At 41.0% G+C, this 21,402-nt stretch overlaps 1 protein-coding gene across 9 annotated transcripts in view; it reads left to right on the top strand.

The window, feature by feature from the left end:
• The first annotated feature begins 365 nt into the window (after positions 1 to 365).
• Positions 366 to 21,402, top strand: part of CNOT6 (CCR4-NOT transcription complex subunit 6) — a 78,898-nt gene continuing 57,861 nt past the window's right edge. The window contains exons 1-3 of one of the 9 annotated variants that reach the window (XM_066272426.1): positions 367 to 734; positions 18,565 to 18,661; positions 20,813 to 20,926. In XM_066272426.1, the coding sequence (XP_066128523.1) occupies positions 18,634 to 18,661; positions 20,813 to 20,926 (142 nt within the window). In that variant the 5' untranslated portion in view covers positions 367 to 734; positions 18,565 to 18,633. Of the gene's footprint in view, positions 885 to 17,754; positions 17,781 to 18,564; positions 18,662 to 20,812; positions 20,927 to 21,402 lie in introns of those variants that run through there. The other 8 variants (XM_066272433.1, XM_066272425.1, XM_066272431.1 and 5 more) reach the window with 8 other exon arrangements.

The following is a 21,402-nucleotide window of genomic DNA, read 5'->3' as shown; positions in this document are numbered from 1 at the left end:
TAATGTTTCGTCTTTAAGTCAAAATAAGATACTGGCTAAGGCAAAAAGTCTGAGGGCTTGTCCGTGTTTCCACGTGATTGACAGGCAAAATGTCGGGGAGGAACGTCAACGAAAAAGAGGGAAGAGAGGAGACGAAGCAAACGGCCCGAGACAAACAAAAGAGAACAGCATGAAAAACAAGAGCTCGAGGAGAGCAAGAAGGAGACGAGGACCAGAGCCACGAGAGGGAAGCGGAGCGGTCGAACCGCGCAGGCGCAGCTAGGCGTGGGGGCGGGGCTTGGCACGGGCGGGGGGGACGGCGAGCCCACCCCTCGTTGCCGAATGGTCGCGGCCGGTGGCGGCGGCCAATGGGCGGCCGGGATGTTGGAAGAGCGGCGGCGCTCGGGGCGCTAGCTGCCTGGGGGACGGCGCCGTCGCCATGATGCTTGTTTGCTTTCAATGAAAGCGAGGGGGTCGCGGAGGAGGAGGCGGCGGCGTCGGTGGCGGCGGCGGCGGCGGCGCGGAGACGAAGGCGGCGGCGGGCGCAGCGAGGAGGGCGCGGCCGGGCGCTGAGCGGCCGGAAGGGCGGGGCGGCCGCGGCGGTGGCGCGCGGAGCGGGAACAAAGAGCGGCGGCTGAGGCGACGGCGGCGCTGCAGCGGCGGGCGGGACTGGTATGGTGGTTCCACAGGTCAGAGCCCGCTGCGCTGACAGAAAGGAGGCGGCAGCGGCGGAGGAGGGCGGCGCACCCGGCCCGGTGAGCGAGACGGCCCGAGGCCCGCCGGGCGCTCCGCACTGGCCGCGCTCGGGCCCCGGGGCTGGGCTCGAGGGGCGAGGGCCCGCGGCCGGGCGAGCTGGCGGCTGTTGGACCCCACGACGCGTCCGCGCGACCAGATGGGGGGCCAGGGTGCGTTGATTGACGGCGGAGGCGGGGCGGGGCGGGCGTCCTGGCCCGCGGACCCCGGCTCCGTTCGGCTCCGTTCACCGGAGTAGGCGGGTCGGTGTCCGGACTCGTGGCCAGGATGGGTGGCAGCTTTGGAGGAGTGGCTGTGGGTCTGCGCGCTGCGCAGCGTGGAACTAAGTAGTTATTGCAAAGCGGGAAACCGACTGTTATTCCCTCCCCCCCAAAGTATTTAAAATTCACTTTAAGGCAAATGTTTAGGGGGGTCAGGTGGGCATGGCATTGGTTAAAGAAGCACAGAATAAAGTGATTTACGATATTTCTAAGGACTCACTGATAGTCCTAATGTAAAAGCAGTTTTCTCCAGTAACCGTAGTCACATCTCTTTTACTAAACGTCGATCGTTTATTTTCTGTAGAGACTTTTTTTCTTTGACCCTTTTCCTCTTTCACCTTCCCCAAAGAATCCTACTAACACTGGTAAACCTTGCTGCAAATGACAGTACTGTTGAGCTGATGTTGTTTCAGTAATCTGCTTGAATTTAACTTCTCATACTTAATCTGTTTTCCAGATATATTGTTCCATTAGTTGTAGTGCGAATCCTTTTGCTTCCTTGTATCTGGAATTTAATTTGGCAGAGGAAGAGAGTGAATACGACCAAGTAAAAAATGAAATGGCATGTAATAGCACTTTGTGTTTCTCACAATACACTATGAGATTTACCGTTCCAAAACTGTTTTGAAGATTGGGGGGTATGGGGGAGGTTAATTGCCATCGGCAGTTAATCACAGTCTTTAGAAATATATGACTTAGACTAAAAGTTGGTTAGTATTTTTTGACCAGTGATCTAGTTCAGTGGACTTGTTTTAAACAAAATATTTGAATAGCTGAGGAAGCAAACCTTGAAAGGTTAGTGACTCACCCAAACATAGTAGTCAAGAGGAAGAGGACCAGGCTGTGTGTGAATGGGAGAGCACACTAGAATGAGATGTAATTGGAGATTATAGTTCTTTTGGGAGGACAGAGGGTGTTTTAAAGGATGGAAGTTATTTGAGGTAGGTGAGTCTGGTCAGGTCTCAGTAGATGAACAATACAGTGAAATGGTCAAAAACAAGAGTGTGGCAAAAGACTGGTTTTCTTATGAGGCTCAGAAGATTTGTTCTGAAAGTTGATTCTTGCACAATTTCAAAAGTGTCTTGATTAGTGGTAATGTAGATGAAGAAGCTCTTTTGAAGGCCTATTCAATTTGTAGGTATTTTCAGGTTTCTTGAATCTTAGTGGCAGAGTACAGTTCTTGGGAAATTTCAGACTGTTCTTTTGAACAGATAGGAAAGTGTTTATAGAATTTGGTCCTGATTACAAGTAAAGGCATTGTAGGAATCTGCCTGCTATACTTTTAACTTATAAATGTGCATTTTGGTTAATACTTAGATATTTTGCTATCAGCCTTCATTAATCCTTAAAGCATAGACCTTTTTCATATAGTGCAACAGAAAGGGATGTCCTGGAAAAAGGGGCCAAGGCTGCTCACAGCTATGATCTTTGGGTTATGAGGGATGAGAGGACCGATACCTTCAGCTTACCTGTAACTTTCCCATATGCATGGAACACTGGCTGGGAAGCTCTGCTTTTAAAGTGTTTTTATCACTTTTGGAAAATCCAAAGAGATTCAGCTAAGAACATATTTTAATGGAGAAATTACCTGGATTTGTGGATATGTAATGCTATTATTTACACATTTGTGGTTGGAACTTAAATTTGAAAAAAATTTCAATTTTAATTTTCAAGTCTTTAGCTTCCACAAAATCTTTTATTGATGTACTTTTTTCTTTAACCTACCATTTCCTTTAAGAAGGTAGCCATTTTACAACAAACTGTGATGAATAAAACACTGTGTTAAATTAAGAAATGCTGAATAAATTTAAACAGTAAAACTTTCTGTATGCACAGCCTGTATGCATTAGAGTAGTGGTACCCAACCCCTGGTCTGCGGACCAATACCGGTCCGTGGGCCATTTGGTACTGGTCCGCAAGAAAGAATAAATAACTTACATTATTTCCGTTTTATTTATATTTAAGTTTGAACGATGTTTTATTTTTTAAAAATGACCAGATTCCCTCTGTTACATCCGTCTAAGACTCACTCTTGACGCTTGTCTCAGTCACGTGATACTTTATCCGTCTCACCTTAAAGGCCGGTCTGTGAAAATATTTTCTGACATTAAACCGGTCCATGGCCCAAAAAAGATTGGGGACCACTGCATTAGAGTACAATGGAATACACTATATTTTAGTATTTTAACTAGTAATTAGAGAGGAGAAGGTTATTTGCATCCAAGATAGGGAATCATTTAGGCTGCCTTAACTTTACCCTTCCTCATCCATTTATGTTTTCTTGGTAAGTTACATGTCAAGGAATAGTTTATGCTGATCTAATACTCAAGTTTTTGCTTTGTAGTTTATATTTATAGGATTAGTAGTAGGAAAATGGAAGAAGAAAGAATGATTAAATTTGCACTAAGGTGCCAAGTGTTGGCGTAAGGCCAATGGTAAGGTTTTACTGGAACAGGGAGAGTGACAGGAGATGAACTTGCAAAGGGGTATCTAACATAGATTTTGAAGGGCCTTGCCTGCTAAGCTAAAAGCTAGGTTTTTATCTTTATGTTACAGCACAGGAGGGAACCAATAATTTTTAGTAGGGGAATAAGATGATTAAGAGGTCACTTTGGCATTAGCGTGGAGGATTGATTGCATGGAGGCCCTAATGTAAAAGTGTCACATTTGAGGTAGTATGGAATTGATAGCTCTGAATCTATTTTTAGTTTGGATATAGTGTCTTGTGTCTGTGGTCCCTTCTATAGTGGGCTTGAGGGCTCTGCTTGATTACTCTATAATTCAGGGTAATTTAAAATAAAAATGTCAGGATGTTTTGGAGGAAGTTGAAAGCAATCCAATCATTGAAACCCATAAAATTTTACATATGAAAGTTCAGGCATTTAGAATTTGTCTTCTGAGTTTGGCTTAGGCAGGATGTTAAACTTCAGGTGGAAAAATCAACCCTGTGTTTACCAGAAATGAGAGCCACCAAGTTTAAAGGCTATGTCTACCTTGATTCTCTGTTGGGACATGGGCTGTAAACATTTTGTGAAATTTGAGGGGAGGGCAGTTTTCTCTCCAGTTAATTGTTGGAATTAGAATATTGAAACTTTCTTTTAAAGCCTAAGAACTTTAATCAATTCTGCTGTAAAACAACATAGGTTGCTAAAAAATCATTATGGTATGCAAAATTGTGCAGTTAAAACTACAGTCCTTATAGGGGAAGAGGTAATGGGGCACAACACTCAAAAAACTGTATCGGCCTGACCAGGTGGTGGCACAATGGATGGAGCGTTGGACTGAGACACAGAGGACCCAGGTTTGAAATCCGAAGTCAGTGGCTTGAGCAAGGGGTCACTTACCTTGCTGAAGGCTCCCCTCCCCCTCCCCCTCCCCCTCCCCCATCAAGGCACATATAAAAGGAAACAATCACTGAAACAACTAAGGAACTGCAACAAAGAATTGGTGTTTCTCATCTCTCTCCCTTCCTGACTGTCTGTCCCTCTCTCTGACTCTCTGTCTCTGTAAAAAAACAAACAAAAAACTTTATCAATGATTTATTTTTTAAAAGAAACTCATAAAAATGGTAGCACAGTTTTTCATGTTAAATGGTTAAGCAGTATACAATTTCTACAGTAAATGTGGCACATTTCCTTGAAAAGGACCTGGTTTGCTTATGGAAATGGTGAGAATGGTTGCTGCTTGTGAGTTATTGTGAAGTGGTGGAAGATTACCTGAACTAAGATGGAATGTTATAATATCAGATATGGGTGGGTATGTCACATCTCACACACACACAGTGAACTGTACTTGTAGGTAGGTGTTTGAGGTCTGTGTGTTTTGCAGCTCAGTTCATTGGGGTATAGTTTTCTACCTTCATCTGATATTTTCCACAAACTGTTGGGAATTTCACTGTGCTCATAAATATCAATCACATTGGAACAAATTCACACATTTAGAACAAGCAATATAGCATGCCTGATTATACCTGAATACAGCATTTTAAAATAGTACTATAAAACTTGGTTCCAAAAATACTCACTCACATGCCAGGCACTGGGTATATAGTGCCTGGGCTATAGGCTGATGGGCTTTGTCCCAAGTAGGTTTATAGTGGTGTAAGGCAGTGTTTTTCAACTGTTGGACTGATCTGCCAGAAATTTTGTGCTAGTCTGCAAAAGCCTTAAACACCTGATTTATGAAGATTACAGGCCCAGTGATCTAAGTTGAATTCACATATTCAGGGTAATTTCTGCCTTAGTGGTCCCCAAAATAATTCTTGTTTTTACTGGTCCCTAGGTTGAAAACCACTGGCGTAGAGAAAAAGACAAATGAACCAACACAGTCTTCATCAGGTTATATAGTAATGAGCAATATACAAAGAGCAACTAACTTCTGTTTGTTAAGCTTGAAGTAGTTGACTCAGAGGCTTTTTAAGCTGAGTTTTGAAGGGTAACTGGATTTGTCAGGTTGAGTAGAGCATTTCATGGAGAAGGAATGACATGCAAAGTTGTGTTAAGTACAGCTTAGGCTGTGAAACAGGATACAAGGATATGAGGGATAGAAGGAGTGGCCAGAAGTAGCTTGTGAATAGTCTTAAGCTTTTTCTAATTAAAGTATGGTGACTCCAGTCTGTGTATAATGGGGATCCATTTAGAGTTAGATGGATAGTGATGAGAAACTTGTGTGTGTGACATACTTTTTTAAGGAAACAGTAAAAAGTGGAGGCTGGATGAAAGATATCAAGATACTGGGGTTGGACAGTTCATTTTAAGTCCATGTGACAGGTTAAGGACATCAGCATTGGAGCTAAGAAATATTAGGATAAACTTGAAAGATACCAGAATTAGGGACAGACAAGCAATGAGCTTCCTAAAAATAGGAAGGAGTTGAGTATGATTCAGAACTTCTTTAGCTTAGGAAATTATTTGTATGATTTCACTTGGAAAATAAAAGACGAAGAGCAGATTTGTGCATGGAAAGTGGGGTAGTTTGATTTTGATTCTAAGTTTGATGTGTCTGTTGGGTATTTACATGGATATGTCTGATAGGTATCTGGACCAGAGGGTGGTTGGGATTTTATAGATTTGGTCATTGAATACCTGGCATTGGGAGTTAGGAAATTATTCAGGAAGAGTATAGGAGCAAATGCTTTTCATCATTTTGAGAAGTAGGTTGCCCATTTGAGAATCAGTTGAGAATTCAAGACTCCGCTGAAGAGAATGACAATATGAACATACAAGTGCGAAACAGTCGTGGGCCACAGGTTAATACTGGAAGACAAGAGAACTGAAGGGACTCCAGCTTTTTGTTTCAGGTGGGATTTCAATAAAGGAATTAAAGAGGTAGGAGAACAGGAGAGAACAGCATTACTAAAAGATGCTAAGAATAGGAGGGAGTTTCCATTGGTGACAAATGGTGCTCAGGTTTAGGATAGGATGCGTTCTGAGAATGGATTGATAGGATTTGGCAGTTAGGTGAGTATCAGCAGAGCATATTTTTCTGGGACCAGAGAAGTAGAAGTTAGATTGTATATAGGTTGGGCTGGGAACAACTGTGTTGCGGTTTTGGAAAGTTTAAAGGGGAAGAGAAGGAAAAATGGGTAACAATTTCAAGAGGAGACAGGCTCTACACAAGGTGGGCACCTGTATTGTCAGTTTCCTTTAAGTTCAAAAGTTAGTGAATAAATTTCTAATATATATTATATGTGTACTTCACATTTTCCCCTGATATATTGGTTGAAATGATTGGCTTTTTATTGGTTCACATAAAATTATTATTTTTTTGGAATTTTATGTGATTTAAAAAATGGTAAAGGGAATTAATTCTTCTTTATTGGAGGTGAGGGTTATCTGATGTAAAATCATATGTTAGAACTTTCAGTCTTCGGTTACTAGAAGACTACAATTTGCCTTTCATATTCCCTATGCTAGGTTTGTACTTCCATTGTGCTCAGTAGCCCAAAATTCAGTTAAATATTTGATGCACTTTTAAAAGTAGCAAAAAGGGAATCATTATGCTTAGTTATTTTCTTTCAAAGTTATTTGCTACAAATATATGCCTCACAAAGTAAACAGCTGTTCTAATAAAACTAAACTTAGACAGTGGTGTTTGTATCCAAACAGAGGGTTTAGGTAATTCTGTAGATACTTCAAGAAGTTGTATGTAGATTTCTTTTACTAGGCATATTTCGAATAGGGATTATTAAGAAGTCCCTGCTAAGTAAAGACCAAACAGAAATGGAGATTTATTAAAATCAAGTCAGAAATATATTTGCACTTGATATTTGGGAGGGCAAATATTTTTCATCCATAAGATTGGATACAATTGTATGTAAACACCACAACATCATAAAACAATAGCTGATGAAGCTAACTGCTCTGTTTTACACCAGTGGTTCTCAAACTTTTTGAAATCGGGGCACAATTAAAATCCTACAAATAATGGTAGGCACACTATATACAAATTTCTGAGAAATATGTTATAATAATTAAGTCAAATATTAAAGAAAAAATATGAAGTCCAAGCATGCTTTTATGGTAATTACACCAAATAAATACAACAAAATTAAATTTATTCTGACATTAAAAAACTTTTTTTTTTTTTTTTTTAATTTTTCTGAAGTTGGAAACAGGGAGGCAGTCAGACAGACTTCCTGCATGCACCCGACCGGGATCCACCCAGCACGCTCACCAGGGGGCGATGCTCTGCCCATCCGGGGCGTCGTTGCTCTGTTGCAACCAGAGCCAGTCTAGTGCCTGAGGCAGAGGCCATGGAGCCATCCTCAGCGCCCAGGCCAACTTTGCTCCAATGGAGTCTTGGCTGCGGGAGGGGAAGAGAGAGACAGAGAGGAAGGAGAGGGGGAGGGGTGGAGAAGCAGATGGGCGCTTCTCCTGTGTGCCCTGGCAGGGAATTGAACCCAGGACTCCTGTACGCCAGGCCAACGCTCCGCAACTGAGCCAAACAGCCAGGGCAAAAAACATTTTTTTTTTTTTTTTTTTAATAAATTTTTATTAATGGTAATGGGATGACATTAATAAATCAGGGTACATATATTCAAAGAAAACATGTCTAGGTTATTTTGTCATCAAATTATGTTGCAAACCCCTCGCCCAAAGTCAGATTGTCCTCTGTCACCCTCTATCTAGTTCTCCGTGCCCCTCCCCCTCCCCCTAACTCTCTCCCTCCCTTCCTCCCATGTCCTCCCTCCCCCCCCCACCCTTGGTAACCACCACACTCTTGTCCATGACTCTTAGTCTCATTTTTATGTTCCACCAATGTATGGAATCATGTAGTTCTTGTTTTTTTCTGATTTGCTTATTTCACTCCTTATAATGTTATCAAGATCCCACCATTTTGCTGTAAATGATCTGATGTCATCATTTCTTATGGCTGAGTAGTATTCCATAGTGTATATGTGCCACATCTTCTTTATCCAGTCTTCTATTGAAGGGCTTTTTGGTTGTTTCCATGTCTTGGCCACTGTGAACAGTGCTGCAATGAACATGGGGCTACATGTGTCTTCACGTATCAATGTTTCTGAGGTTTTGGGGTATATACCCAGTAGAGGGATTGCTGGGTCATAAGGTAGTTCTATTTGCAGTTTGCAAAAAACATTTTTATGTTATATTTTTTCAGTTATGCTTTTTAGAATTCATAAAAAAGAGAGGTTAAAAAATAAAAAAAAACAACAAAAAAGTTATCCTTTTATATATATTTATATATAGATACATTCTTAGTAAGATTTAGTAATTTGGCAGGTCCTGGCACGATTGTGTTAAATTTTTTCATTCTTATGTTTATAAGAAACATGAGCCTAATGTGTCCTAGTGATTTCTTCAATGCTTGGGCATATATTTGAAAGGCAAACTCATTTCCTCATCAATACATTGAAGAATTTTTCTCTCTTTTTACTCTTGTGTTGAGGGTAGAAAATCCTAATTCACATAAATAGGATGTTGAAAATTGTAGTAAAATGTTCCAAGCTTTTTGGATATTGCCACATATTCTTCTTTTATAGAAATCCAAAAGGCTTCAAGAGACAATTCCTTATGTTTAGTCATCAATCCACGATCAGTGGATATAGCTGCCAGTTCTTCTTCTGTTAATGTTAAACCAAAATCACTTGAAGCTTCCATGAATGGGTTTCTTATCCAATCCTATTGTTCAGTGTGAAGTGATGGAAAATAAGAACCTAATTTTTCTTCTAAACTTATTAAATGTTCAACTATTATTGGAAGTGTTTTATTTATGCAAGTGTTATTTATCAATGGAAAGAAACATTTCCAAATTACCTTCAACAGCTTTTCTTTCCCAAATCTGTAGTTTTCTCTGAAACACTTTCATTTTGTCAGTGGATGTGAAAATATTTTCTTCTTTCCTTTGCATGGTAGTATTCAAAATATTGAGCTACTGAAATATATCAGCCAAATACTGTAACGTGGCAATCCAAAATTCGGAGGGAAGGAAGTTAGGAGGTTACAAAAATGTAACTGTTTCATCTCTTCAAAATAGGCAAGAAGTTCTTGTCCTAGCTCAGGGATAAGTACTTTTCCCCTTGACAACCATCTCATAACAGTGTGTAAAAGCAGCCAGACGCCTGTGTTGTGAATCCATATCGATACAAAGCTTTTTGAATAAACACGATTTGACTGATCTTGTTTTAATAAAGATTACTATCTGAACAACTTGATCTAAAACTTCTCTTAATTTTTCTCCCAATGTTTTTGCTATCAAGGCCTCTCTATGAAGAAAACAGTGAATTACGACAACATTCTCATTTTGTTTTTTTTACAAAAGATGTAAGACCTTTTAATACAGCCTACCATGGAAGGAGCGCCATCTGTACAAATGCCTACACATGACTTCTATGCTAACTGCCATTTATCAAGATAGTTATTCAAAATGTTAAATACATCTTCACCTTTTGTAGACACACTTACTCTTTGCAAAAAAGAAACTGATTTACTATTTTATCTTCATTAATAAAACGGACAAATGCTCAGAGTTGCACCATATTGGTAATGTCTGTGGACTTGTCAACTTGCACTGCAAAATTTGAATACTGAAGCTTATTACTGCATACATTTTTCTTGATATCAGAAGACATTTCTATAATAGGCCTGTGAATTGTATTGTTGAACAGAGGAATCTTGCTTATTTTCATTGCTGCTTATTTCCTAGCATTGTCATGACCATTTTTTTTTTTGCATGCAGGCAAAATAAGTGACTCACCTGAAGTATGAGCTTTCATATATGTGTGTGTGTGTGTGTGTATGTATTTTTTTTTAACAGAGACGGAGTCAGAAAGGGATAGATAGGGACAGACAGAAACGGAGAGAGATGAGAAGCATCAATCATCAGTTTTTTGTTTCGACACCTTAGTTGTTCATTGATTTCTCATATGTGCCTTGACCATGGGCCCTTCAGCAGACCGAGTAATTCCTTGTTCAAACCAGCGACCTTGGGTCCAAGCTGGTGAGCTTTGATAAAACCAGATGAGCCCGCACTCAAGCTGGCAACCTTGGAATCTCGAACCTGGGTCCTCCGCATCCCAGTCCAATGCTCTATCCACTGCGCCACTGCCTGGTCAGGCTGAGCTTTCATGTTTTTTGCTAACAGTTCTGAGACATTATAAGAAGCAATTTGAGCTTTATCAGAAACAGTCATTATACTTTTAAAAGAATTTGCCACTTTTGTTTGCTATTCAGACAATCTCTTGAAAAAACTTACAGATTTATCTCGTAAATTAGAGTGTATAATTTTTAAATGTTTACTCAATTTACTAGGAAGCAGTGATTCATTTGCCATTTTACATCCACATACTAAACATAGCAGTAAAGGATGATCTTCACTTCTGGTCCAAGTGAAACCAAACCTTAAATAACTTTCATTGTATTTGCAAGTAGGCTGCAATATTGCTTTCTTACTTGCACTTAACTTTTGCTCACTTCCAGAATTGGATTCTTCAATATCACATTTCTTTTTGAGAAATCTATCCATTTTATTTGGGTGTATTTATCTAAAAATAATATAATGATGTGTTAATATATATAATGATGATGCGTTAAAAAACGATATTTCCATAATGAAATGGTATAATAGAGTATATTTTTATATCTGGGCACATGCCACGGACCAGTGCAGCTAGTCATTCTAGGTCTTGAGTGTGATCGGTGTGGAATTAAGAAAATATGCGGAATTAAGAAAATACGGGGTCAAGAGGTCTCTGTAGTCGCTGCTGGCAAGAACAAAGCGCGCCCAAAAACCGCATCTTGCTTTATTTATAGGGCAAAGTGAGGCCATTAGCAAATCTTAACTTGACACCAAACGAAGGATAGAAGAAACTTGCCTCCAGTCTTTTTGGGGAAAATGGGGGTAGCCTAAGCAATCCAGCACCATGGCTTAATGGCCTCTTACAACCTAATCAGGCAAGTGAGGTGTGGGGTTGGGCAGACTATCAGTTTACAGCCAATTCCCCACACCTCTGTCCCCTAAAAATCTAAACTTTAAAAACCCTGTTGGTTTTTTGGTCCCCAACAGGCACATATTTCTCTGGAATACCATAGGGCGCACCTAGAAATCTTCTAGGGCGCACCTGGTGCACACTTTGAAACCACTGTTTTAGACCAATAACTTTATATATTTTCATATAAAATTGTTGAAGATGAAATTAGTTTATTTGGGACATCTAAAGAATTGTCATATGGTTTCTAATTTTAGGTAAACTCGGATTTAGGGATTTGTAGTCACAGAAAGAAATAATAACTTTATTGAATACTGATGATGAAATAGGCACTATGCATTACATGTGTTACCTCATTTAATCCTCACACCAAAATTGTGAGAGAGCTATATTATAAATGAGGAAATTTAGCCTTAAAGAATATAAACACATGCTTGCAGAGCTAGGAGTTTATATAAGTCTGTTTGATTCTAATAGTTTGTGTTCTTTATTTATTTTTCTGAAGTGAGAAGTGGGGAGGCAGACAGACTCCTGCATGTGCCCGACCAGCATGCCCACTAGGGGGCAATGCCCTGTTACAACCTGAGCTATTCTAGCACCTGAGGCAGAGGCCATGGAGCCGTCCTCAGCACCCAGGCCAACTTTGCTCCAATGGAGCCTTGGCTGCAGGAGGGTGAGAGAGAGAAAAAGGAGAGGGAGAAGGGTGGAGAAGCAGATGGCTGCTTCTCCTGTGTGCCCTGGCTGGGAATCGAACCTGGGACATCTACACGCTGGGTTGACACACTACCACTGAGCTAACCAGCCAGGGACTCTAGTTTGTGTTCTTAATAGCATTTTACTGTACTCCCTCCCTCTTCTCTCCTGACATATTGCCATGATGTTGTGGCTTATATTGGGCCTTTGATATAGATTTGATAATATAGCAGGATCCTATTGCTGCCACACATTTATAAGCACTGAGGTTAGTAGCTGATCATGTTGACATGGTAGAGCTAATGGGTAGAATCTTTAATTTTTTTAAATGAGAGGAGGAGAAATAGACAGATTCCAGCATGCGCCCTGATGACTGGGATCCACCTGGCAACCCCATACAGGGCCGATGCTTGAATTAACCGAGCTACTTTTAGTGCCTGAGATTGACACCCTTGGACCAAACAAGCTATCCTTAGTGCCTGAGGCCAGGCTGGAATCAACCAAGCCACTGGCTGCAAGAGGGGAAAAGGGAGGGGTAGAGAAGCAGATGGTTGCTTCTCGTGTGTGTCCTGACTGGGGATTGAACCTGGGACATCCATACACTGGGCCAACTCTATCCACTGACCCGCTGGCTAGGTTCAGCATCTCTATCAATACTTGTGATTCTTTTTTTGGTTATGGATCAAAAACCTCATGAGAGTCCATGTAAGAATACTATTGGGTTGGGGAATAAGTTCGTAGCGTTTTTACCGAAGACTTTTATTTAAACAAAAAACAATAATTATATCAATAAGTTAATCAATTATATATTCGCCGTTGCTGTTTACAACCTCTTCCTACCTCTCGACCAATTTGTTGATGCCGTTCTGCTAAAAATCACCTGGTCTGGTGTCAAAGAAGTTGTTGAGCCAGTTTTTAAGGACCTCTTTGTTATCGAAGGTAACGCCCTTCATATGGTTTGACAGGGAGCGGAAAAGATGGTAATCAGGTGCAAGGTCCGGAGAATACGGCAGATGCTGAAGGACCTCCCATTCGAGCTCTTGGAGTGCGGCTTTGACGACTTGTGCAACATGGGGCCTGGCGTTGTCGTGAAGGAGTATGGTTTGACGATGTCGATCAGGTCTTTTCAGTCGAATAGCCTCATTCACTCGGTGTAGCTGGGCAATGTAGAGCTCCTTGTTGACTGGCATTCTTTTCGAGCATTTCCTAGTTCTTCATCAAATTCAGAAGGCCTTCCGCTGCGGCACGTGTCATCGACGTCAAAGTTGCCTTTTTTTGTGTGTGTGTGTGTATTTGTATTTTTCTGAAGCTGGAAATGGGGAGAGACAGTGAGACAGACTCCCGCATGCGCCCGACCGGGATTCACCCGGCACGCCCACCAGGGGCGAAGCTCTGCCCACCAGGGGGCGATGCTCTGCCCCTCCGGGGCGTTGCTCTGCCGCGACCAGAGCCACTCTAGCGCCTGGGGCAGAGGCCAAGGAGCCATCCCCAGCGCCTGGGCCATCTTTGCTCCAATGGAGCCTTGGCTGCGGGAGAGGAAGAGAGAGACAGAGAGGAAGGACGGGAGGGGGTGGAGAAGCAAATGGGCGCTTCTCCTATGTGCCCTGGCCGGGAATCGAACCCGGGTCCCCCGCACGCCAGGCCGACGCTCTACCGCTGAGACAACCGGCCAGGGCCAAAGTCGCCATTTTTGAACTTTGCAAACCATTTCCGTGCTGTAGACTCGCCTGTGACACCTTCTCCATACACATCAGAAATGTCCCGGGCTGCCTTGGCAGCTTTTTTACCTCTATGAAAAGCAAAGAAGAGCAGGTATTGAAAATGTTGATTTTTGCCTCCTGGGTATTCCATTTCTAAGCCTCAAAACTAATAAAAAATTAAATAACTCAAAAATACAATTAACATAGTTTTGTAGAGCAGAAAGAGTTTTATCAAATGAATACTTACCCTTTGCCAAACAGCAAACAAATCATTGTAAAATAAAAGAAAATATAAAAACGCTACGAACTTATTCCCCAACCCAATATTTGCTGGCCACAAATCCAGTTTTAAAGCATTTCACTAATTTAGGCAAAGGCAATCACTTAGGTCATCAAAAACAGTGTACAACAGAACTCCCATTTCAACACATTTGCTTTAGTTTTCTTTCTTAAATCTTCTGAAATGTCCTTCAGTGGCTTTAGAACAATATTTTGGTGTTATTAAAGGCTTCTTCATTTTTATTTTTTTAAGGTCAAGATTTCCCGAATAATTTTCCTTCTAATTTTTTTTGAGGAGGAGGACTATTGGGTAAAATTATTACAGTATATACATGAATTAGCAGCTAGAATAAATGTAGCTCCCTCAGAAGGCCAAATTCCCATTAGATAGTGGTAGCTAGAATCCGATTCATTGTAAGAGAGGGAGGAGCAAATAGATGATGGAAAAATCTGGGAAAAGATAAGAGAAATGAAGAGATTTCTGCTGGCAGCCATCATTTGGTGCTGAAGCTGTAAACCCAGTGTGGTTGCTTGTGTTGTGCTAAGGAGCAGATTTAGGATTGATGGCTCCCATTTCCTTACCTTTTTTATCTTGGTGAGATTTTATCACACAAATCATGGTTTTAACACTCTGCATGTTAGTGGGCAATCAGCTCTTGCCGATTAGTTTACAAATCCTGTCTGTCTGAATATTTTTTTGCTCTATACTTTATATTTGACTTTAAAATATAGAAATTAACATTTCTAAGCTAATAAATATTTGTATTTATTTTTAGTTGGAATTTGTGGTGACCTAAACTTGGTGTTCCTCTGGTTGTATTTTGAATTTAATTTATTGGGATGGATTAAATTGCTAGTTTTGAACGTTTTTGACACTTAAAATTGTGGTTGGCCATACATGTTGGGCTTCCTCTATTTTATATTCGTTCACTTGTACAGTTGGGCACATGCATTCGTTTAGAATTGCATGTTAACAGCAGTCTAGTAAACTGTTATGAGCTGGGCATTGTGGTTGCAGATGAGTGTGCCATCTTTTCCTTCTGGACTCAGTATTGACTATTGCATATGCTGTCTAGCTCTTATGTTTGGAGGAATAGTTCATCATAATATATTAATAAAAATCTCTGTTTTCACAGAGATCTTATTGATTGGAAATTTCACTTAAACCAATTTGGACTGAAATTTATTTTTGTACTAGAGAAAAGGATTTAAGGAAATTGGTATGACATTTGGGGGTGGGGAGGATTTGGGGGTGTTATAATTACACCTCTTTTAACCTTAAGTTCTTGGGAATATTAGCAAGATGTTATTTGCCTTTTTCATTCTCATTCTCTTACTCTAGTGCCCTGGTCGGCAAACTGCAGCTTGCGAGCTACATGTGGTTCTTTGGCCCCTTGAGTGTGGCTCTTCCACAAAACACCACATGAGTGTGCTACCTCGATAAGGAGTGTACCTACCTATATAGTTTAAGTTTAAAAAATTTGGCTCTCAAAAGAAATTTCAGTCGTTGTACTGTTGATATTTGGCTCTGTTGACTAATGAGTTTGCCGACTACTGCATATGGATAGAGTTTTCCAGAGGCTAACATAATGTGATATCTGATCAGATTGAATTCAGAGCAGATGTTTGAATTCAGTGTCTTCTCGTCTGTCAGACATTAGAGATGTGCAAAAATGCAAGACAGTGTCATTCTGCTCACAAAATTTTCTTTGTTTTTGCAACCAGTTACTTTAAAAAATGTTTATTAGCCCTGCTGGTTGGCTCAGCGGTAGAGTGTCGGCCTAGCGTGCGGAGGACCCGGGTTCGATTCCCGGCCACGGCACACAGGAGAAGCGCCCATTTGCTTTTCCACCCCTCCGCCGCGCCTTCCTCTCTGTCTCTCTCTTCCCCTCCCGCAGCCAAGGCTCCATTGGAGCAAAGATGGCCCGGGTGCTGGGGATGGCTCTGTGGCCTCTGCCTCTGGCGCTAGAGTGGCTCTGGTCACAACATGGCGACGCCCAGGATGGGCAGAACGTCGCCCCATGGTGGGCGTGCCGGGTGGATCCCGGTTGGGCGCATGCGGGAGTCTGTCTGACTGTCTCTCCCTGTTTCCAGCTTCAGAAAAATGCAAAAAAAAAAAATGTGATAGCTTTAATAATTTAATTATTAACGTGATAGCTTTAATAATAATTATTAACGTGAGTTAATAATTTAAAATTTCTTAGTTTTAATTTCAACTGTGATAAATATTGATAGGTATAACACACATAAATGAAAGCTCTTTGAAGTACTCATTAACTTTTAAAAATGTATAAAGGTCCTGAGAAGATAGAGTTTGCGATTTGCCGTCTTAAAGTATTAGGCAGATTTAGGAGAGTACAGATGAGCAGTAGCTTGGAGAAGTTGATTCATCTGAAAAGGAAATTGGAGGGCTCGTAATCTCAGCAATATAATATTTGGAAAATGAACATGAACTCTTTTATCAGGGACAGAATACTAGAGAGATGTGTGAGGCAGTGACGAATATGTCTTTGCAGCTAGATTGTCCCAGGTTCCAATCCCAGCTCTGCTACTTACCAAGTGTGTGTGACCTTGAACAAGTTATTTAAACCCTAAGTCTAAGCTTCCTCAACTAAAATAAAATTAAGTTTGCATCTATGTCGTGGATTGCAAGAGAATTCAATTGAGAAAATCAAGTAAATTATTGCATAATGGTTGAAAGCACAGACTTTTGGATGAAAAAATCACAATGTGGCACTAGTGTCTCTGATCTCAGGAACAGTGCTCATTCTCTGGACCTCCCTTTTTTTTCTTTTTTTTTAGGTGAGAGGAAGGGAGCTAGTGAGGCAGATTCCTGCATGCGCCCCAACCAGGATCCGCCTGGCAACCCCATCTGGGGCTGATGCTAGAATCAACCTAGCTACTTTTAGCACCCGAGGCTGACACGCTTGGACCAACCAAGCTATCCTCAGTGCCTGGGGCCATGCGTGAGCCAATTGAGCCACTGGCTACAGGAGAAGATAAGTGAGAAAAGGGGGTGGGGAGAAGCAGATGGTCTCTTCTCCTGTGTGCCCTGACTGGGAATCGAACCTGGAACAACCATGTGCTGAGCAAACGCCCTGTGCCCTGATCTTCCAGCTAGAGCCTCTCCCTTTCTTTATGTAAGGAGAATTATACTATTTACTTGCTGGGAGTCCTGAGGATTAAAATGAGATAACGCATGAGAAGGGACTGATAGGCCTGCCAGGTGGCGCGTGCTCACGGGTTAGTGCAAAGTGGGGCAGATAGGCACGCAACATAGTTTTGCCATTACTCTGTTTGAGGTTTGCTCATATTTTGCCATAGCATTCACCCATTACTTTTATACGGTTAAACCTTTAAGTTTGTACCCTTGTATTTTTATCCTAGGCTATCACAGAATCAGTATTCTCAGTCTTTGGTCACTAAGAGACTTCTGTCTGGTTTCTCTAGATTTTGCTTTCAAGATTAGAAGCCTAGATATTTGTTTTATTTCTGGTAAGATGGGCACTGCTTCTGTTAGCACACTTGTCTCTTACAAATTTTTTTTTTTTCTATCACAGCTTCTCCCCTTGGTTTGTTATAAGTATTTACTGAGTCCTTAATATTTGCCAGGCTCTGAAGATATCAAAGTATTTAAAATATAGGTGCAAAGCACCTACATTAGAGTAGGTAAGTGAGACATGTAAAAAATTAAGGAGGGGTTAAAGAATAGAACAGTGGAAATTATTTTCAAGATTCAGAATAACTCAAAGCAGGGAATAATAAACTCCTGTATATGGGAGAAATAGGGAAGAAAGACTTTTTTAAAGTTGGTTACTTGAGTTGGCATTTGAGGGATGACTAGAGGCCCCAAGATTTTTAGAGGGAGGGAGAGATAGGGAAGAACCAATAGCCAATGCTAAAGCATGGAGGCTTGTAAGAGGTAAGTGGGAACTGGGGAGACCCAGATGATGAAGCTGGAGAGGCACTTAAGGACCCAGGTATAGATACACTTTGTTTTGTAAATGAGCCTGCATTTTCTCTTATTTAGTTAGTGCAACACATGTATCAACCACTTTTGTGTCACATGCTTTGTTAGAGTGGCAGGGATACAGAGATAAAGGAGGTGAAATTTTAGAACCATGAGGTAAGTACCTGTGTTTTTAGGAAATCATTTTGGACAGTATCATTTTGGATGCATTAAAGTGGAGAAGTGGAGAAGAAAACATGAGCAAGTGACTGCTGGGGTAACATGGATTAGACTGCAGGGAAGTAAGGCCAAGTGAGTGAAAGTAGTAGGTAAAATGGGCTAGCACTAAAGATTGACTGTGAGGGCTGTGATTAGCTGGGAAAGAGCCAAGAATAATATTCATATTTCTGGCTTGGAAAATGGAGTAGGGATTATAGGAGGGGGGGCAGGTTTGAAAATCAAGAAGATAATTTCACTTCTTAGATACCTTGTTTCTTTCACTAGGTTTTTATTCTCTGTCTCCTGGACAATTCAAATACAGGGCTCCTTGAGTTATGACACAGTTCCGTTCCTATGACAGTGACGTCAGCCCCATTTTGGTGTAAGTCAAAGCACATGCTAGCCTAACGCAAACAGAACACTTGTGCTTTTAACAGTCCAAAATGGCTAGGTAAGCATACTGGGGGACAGTGTGCTAACTCCCTCACTCATTTTTCTCATTACTGCGTATTTTTCTGCTGCGCAAACTAATTTGCCCACGTACGTAGTCCGTAAGTACGATGCTAATGGCATAAGCCAGAACACATCTCAGTTTTTAAAAATTTTTATAGGAGTAAGTGTTGTAAACTCGAAACGTCGTTATGTTGAGACTGTCGGAACCTGAGGACCCCCTGTACCTTGTTTTGAGAGATTAGCTTGACTTATAAGAGACCTGCAATAGTATCATTGGCTATTTATAGTAGTAGCCTTGAAATCCACAAATCCACAGTTAGGATTTGTTTTGCTTTTTAAATAAGAGTAGTGATATTTTAGAGAGGTTTTTAATATGTGCTTGTTTTGCCACAAAGGTACTAGGGATAGACATTTTACGAAGGACAGCTCCTTATGAGGGTTATCATTCATGTAAATGTTTAATTATGGTGGGAAACTAGGTGGAAATGGAAGAAAATAAGTATGACGATATTGAGAGTCAGGTTGATTTGGGTTTAAAGTGAGATGTAGAAGTGCCTTAACTGCATTGAGCCAGTTGGCTGAGCAGATAGTTTAGGCTGGCATTCAGACGTCCCTGGTTCAGTCCCTGGTGAGAGCACACATGAGAAGTGACCTTTGGCTTCTCTTTCCCTCCCTCTCCCCCTTCTCTCTCTCTCTCTTCCCCTCTTGCAGCAAGTGACTCTGTTGGTTCCAGCATTGGCCTTGGGTGCTGAGGATAGCCCAGTTGGTTCGAGCATCAGCCCAGACTGGTTGCTAGGTGGATCCTGGTTAGGGACACATATGGACTCTGTCTCACTATCTCTGCTCCTCTCAATTAAAAGAAACAATTTAGGAATGGTAGTCTAAGAGAGCCAACTGGTTTTATTTACAGTAGAATAGCACCATATTTTTTATTATTAGAGTTCAGTTAATACACTTGGTAAAAACAGGTGAATATTAAAGATGGCTTGCCATCTCAGCCATAATTAATACAAATTTAAATTTTTGAAATATTTTATTTTTTAAAAATACCAAGTGATTGTGTTTATGTGAGATCTTAAATGTCTTGCATGTCTTGGTAGAAACAGGTTTGTTGATACAAAGTGTTTTTTTTTTTTTTAAGATTTTACTTACTGATTTTAGAGAAGAGGGAGAGAGAAATAAGGGCAATGGGAGGAGCGGGAAGCATCAACCCATAGTAGCTGCTGCTTGTATGTACCTTGAATGGGCAAGCCCAGGGTTTCAAACTGGTGACTTGTGCATTCCAGGTTAACACTTTACTGCATCACGACAGGTCAGGCTACACAAAATTACCAATTGTTTTAGTTTAATCGCTGCCACAATTTTGGTGGCTCTTTGTGCCTGTATGTAGCTTTTCCTTCCCTTTCCTTTTTCCTCCCCACTCTTGCTTGCTTTTTGCCTTGATTACTGCAACTTTCTTTGATTACTATTCTTTTACATCACTTCCAGCTCTGTTTTTTGCAGCACAGAAAATAATCAGTGTTATCCATAAATTTTTATTGATTAGGTGTATTTCCTTCCATTATAATTATGATTGTTTTTGCTCAAATTGTCACAACTTTGGCTAGTGAGGGCTTCTTCTAGCTGGCTTCTGTATCATGTTGACATGACATGAAAACCCATTAGACTTAGCATTTTGGCACTAAAGGATCTCCCAGACTCATTTTATAAAATTCCTGCTCCAGGCTTGTATTTGGCCTTTTTTGTTGTTTTTGTTGTTGCAAGCAGGAAAGAGGGAAAGGGGAGCGATGAGAAGCATCAACTTGTAGTTGCGTTACTTTAGTTCTTTATTGATTGCTTCTCATGTGTGCCTTGAGGCGGGGGGTTGGCTCAAGCTGAGCCAGTGACCCCATTCAAGCCAGCGACCTTTGGGCTCAGAAATGTTTTTTTACTGTTAATTTTTTCAGTCCTTCATTTCTCCAAGGAGCTCCTAATGGGAAATGGTATTTGGAGATCTAATATAGGGGTCTACATTTTAAGATGTTATTTTCAGTTATTTGATTCTTTATAATACTGATTTTTTTCCCCCTTAATTCAACAGGCATGCCCAAAGAAAAATACGAGCCCCCTGACCCTCGGAGGATGTACACAATTATGTCCTCTGAGGAAGCAGCAAATGGAAAGAAATCACATTGGGCAGAGCTTGAAATAAGTGGTAAGACATGCAAGCATAAATTTATGGTATAGAAATCAAGATATGGGAGAAAATTAAGTTTTTAATGCCAGCAAACAAAAGAAGCTATGTTGTATTTTACCAGTGCTAATTTATCTTAGAAGTAGGAAAGTCCAGTGGGAAGAACAGGGTTTGAGTTCCAAATCCATTCATTGTTTATTTTTTCAGTATCAGTGATCAGTGTCCTTTTATATCATCAAGATAATATCAAGGATGAGCCCTGGCTGGTTGGCTCAGCGGTAGAGTGTCGGCCCACTGTGTGGAAGTCCTGGGCTAGATTCCTGGCCAGAGCACATAAGAGAAGCGCCCATCTGCTTCTCCACCTTTCCCCTTCTCCTTTCTCTTTATCTTTCTCTTCCCCTCCTGCAGCCAAGGCTGCGTTGGAGCAAAGTTGGCCCAAGCGCTGAGGATAGCTCCATGGCCTCCACTTTAGGCACTAGAATGGCTCTGGTTGCAAC

This window comes from Saccopteryx bilineata, chromosome 4 (genome assembly GCF_036850765.1).
Source record: "Saccopteryx bilineata isolate mSacBil1 chromosome 4, mSacBil1_pri_phased_curated, whole genome shotgun sequence".
In the NCBI taxonomy this organism is placed as follows: domain Eukaryota; kingdom Metazoa; phylum Chordata; class Mammalia; order Chiroptera; family Emballonuridae; genus Saccopteryx; species Saccopteryx bilineata.
Note: the sequence above shows the minus strand (reverse complement) of the source record. Positions and strands in the feature narration are given on the sequence as shown.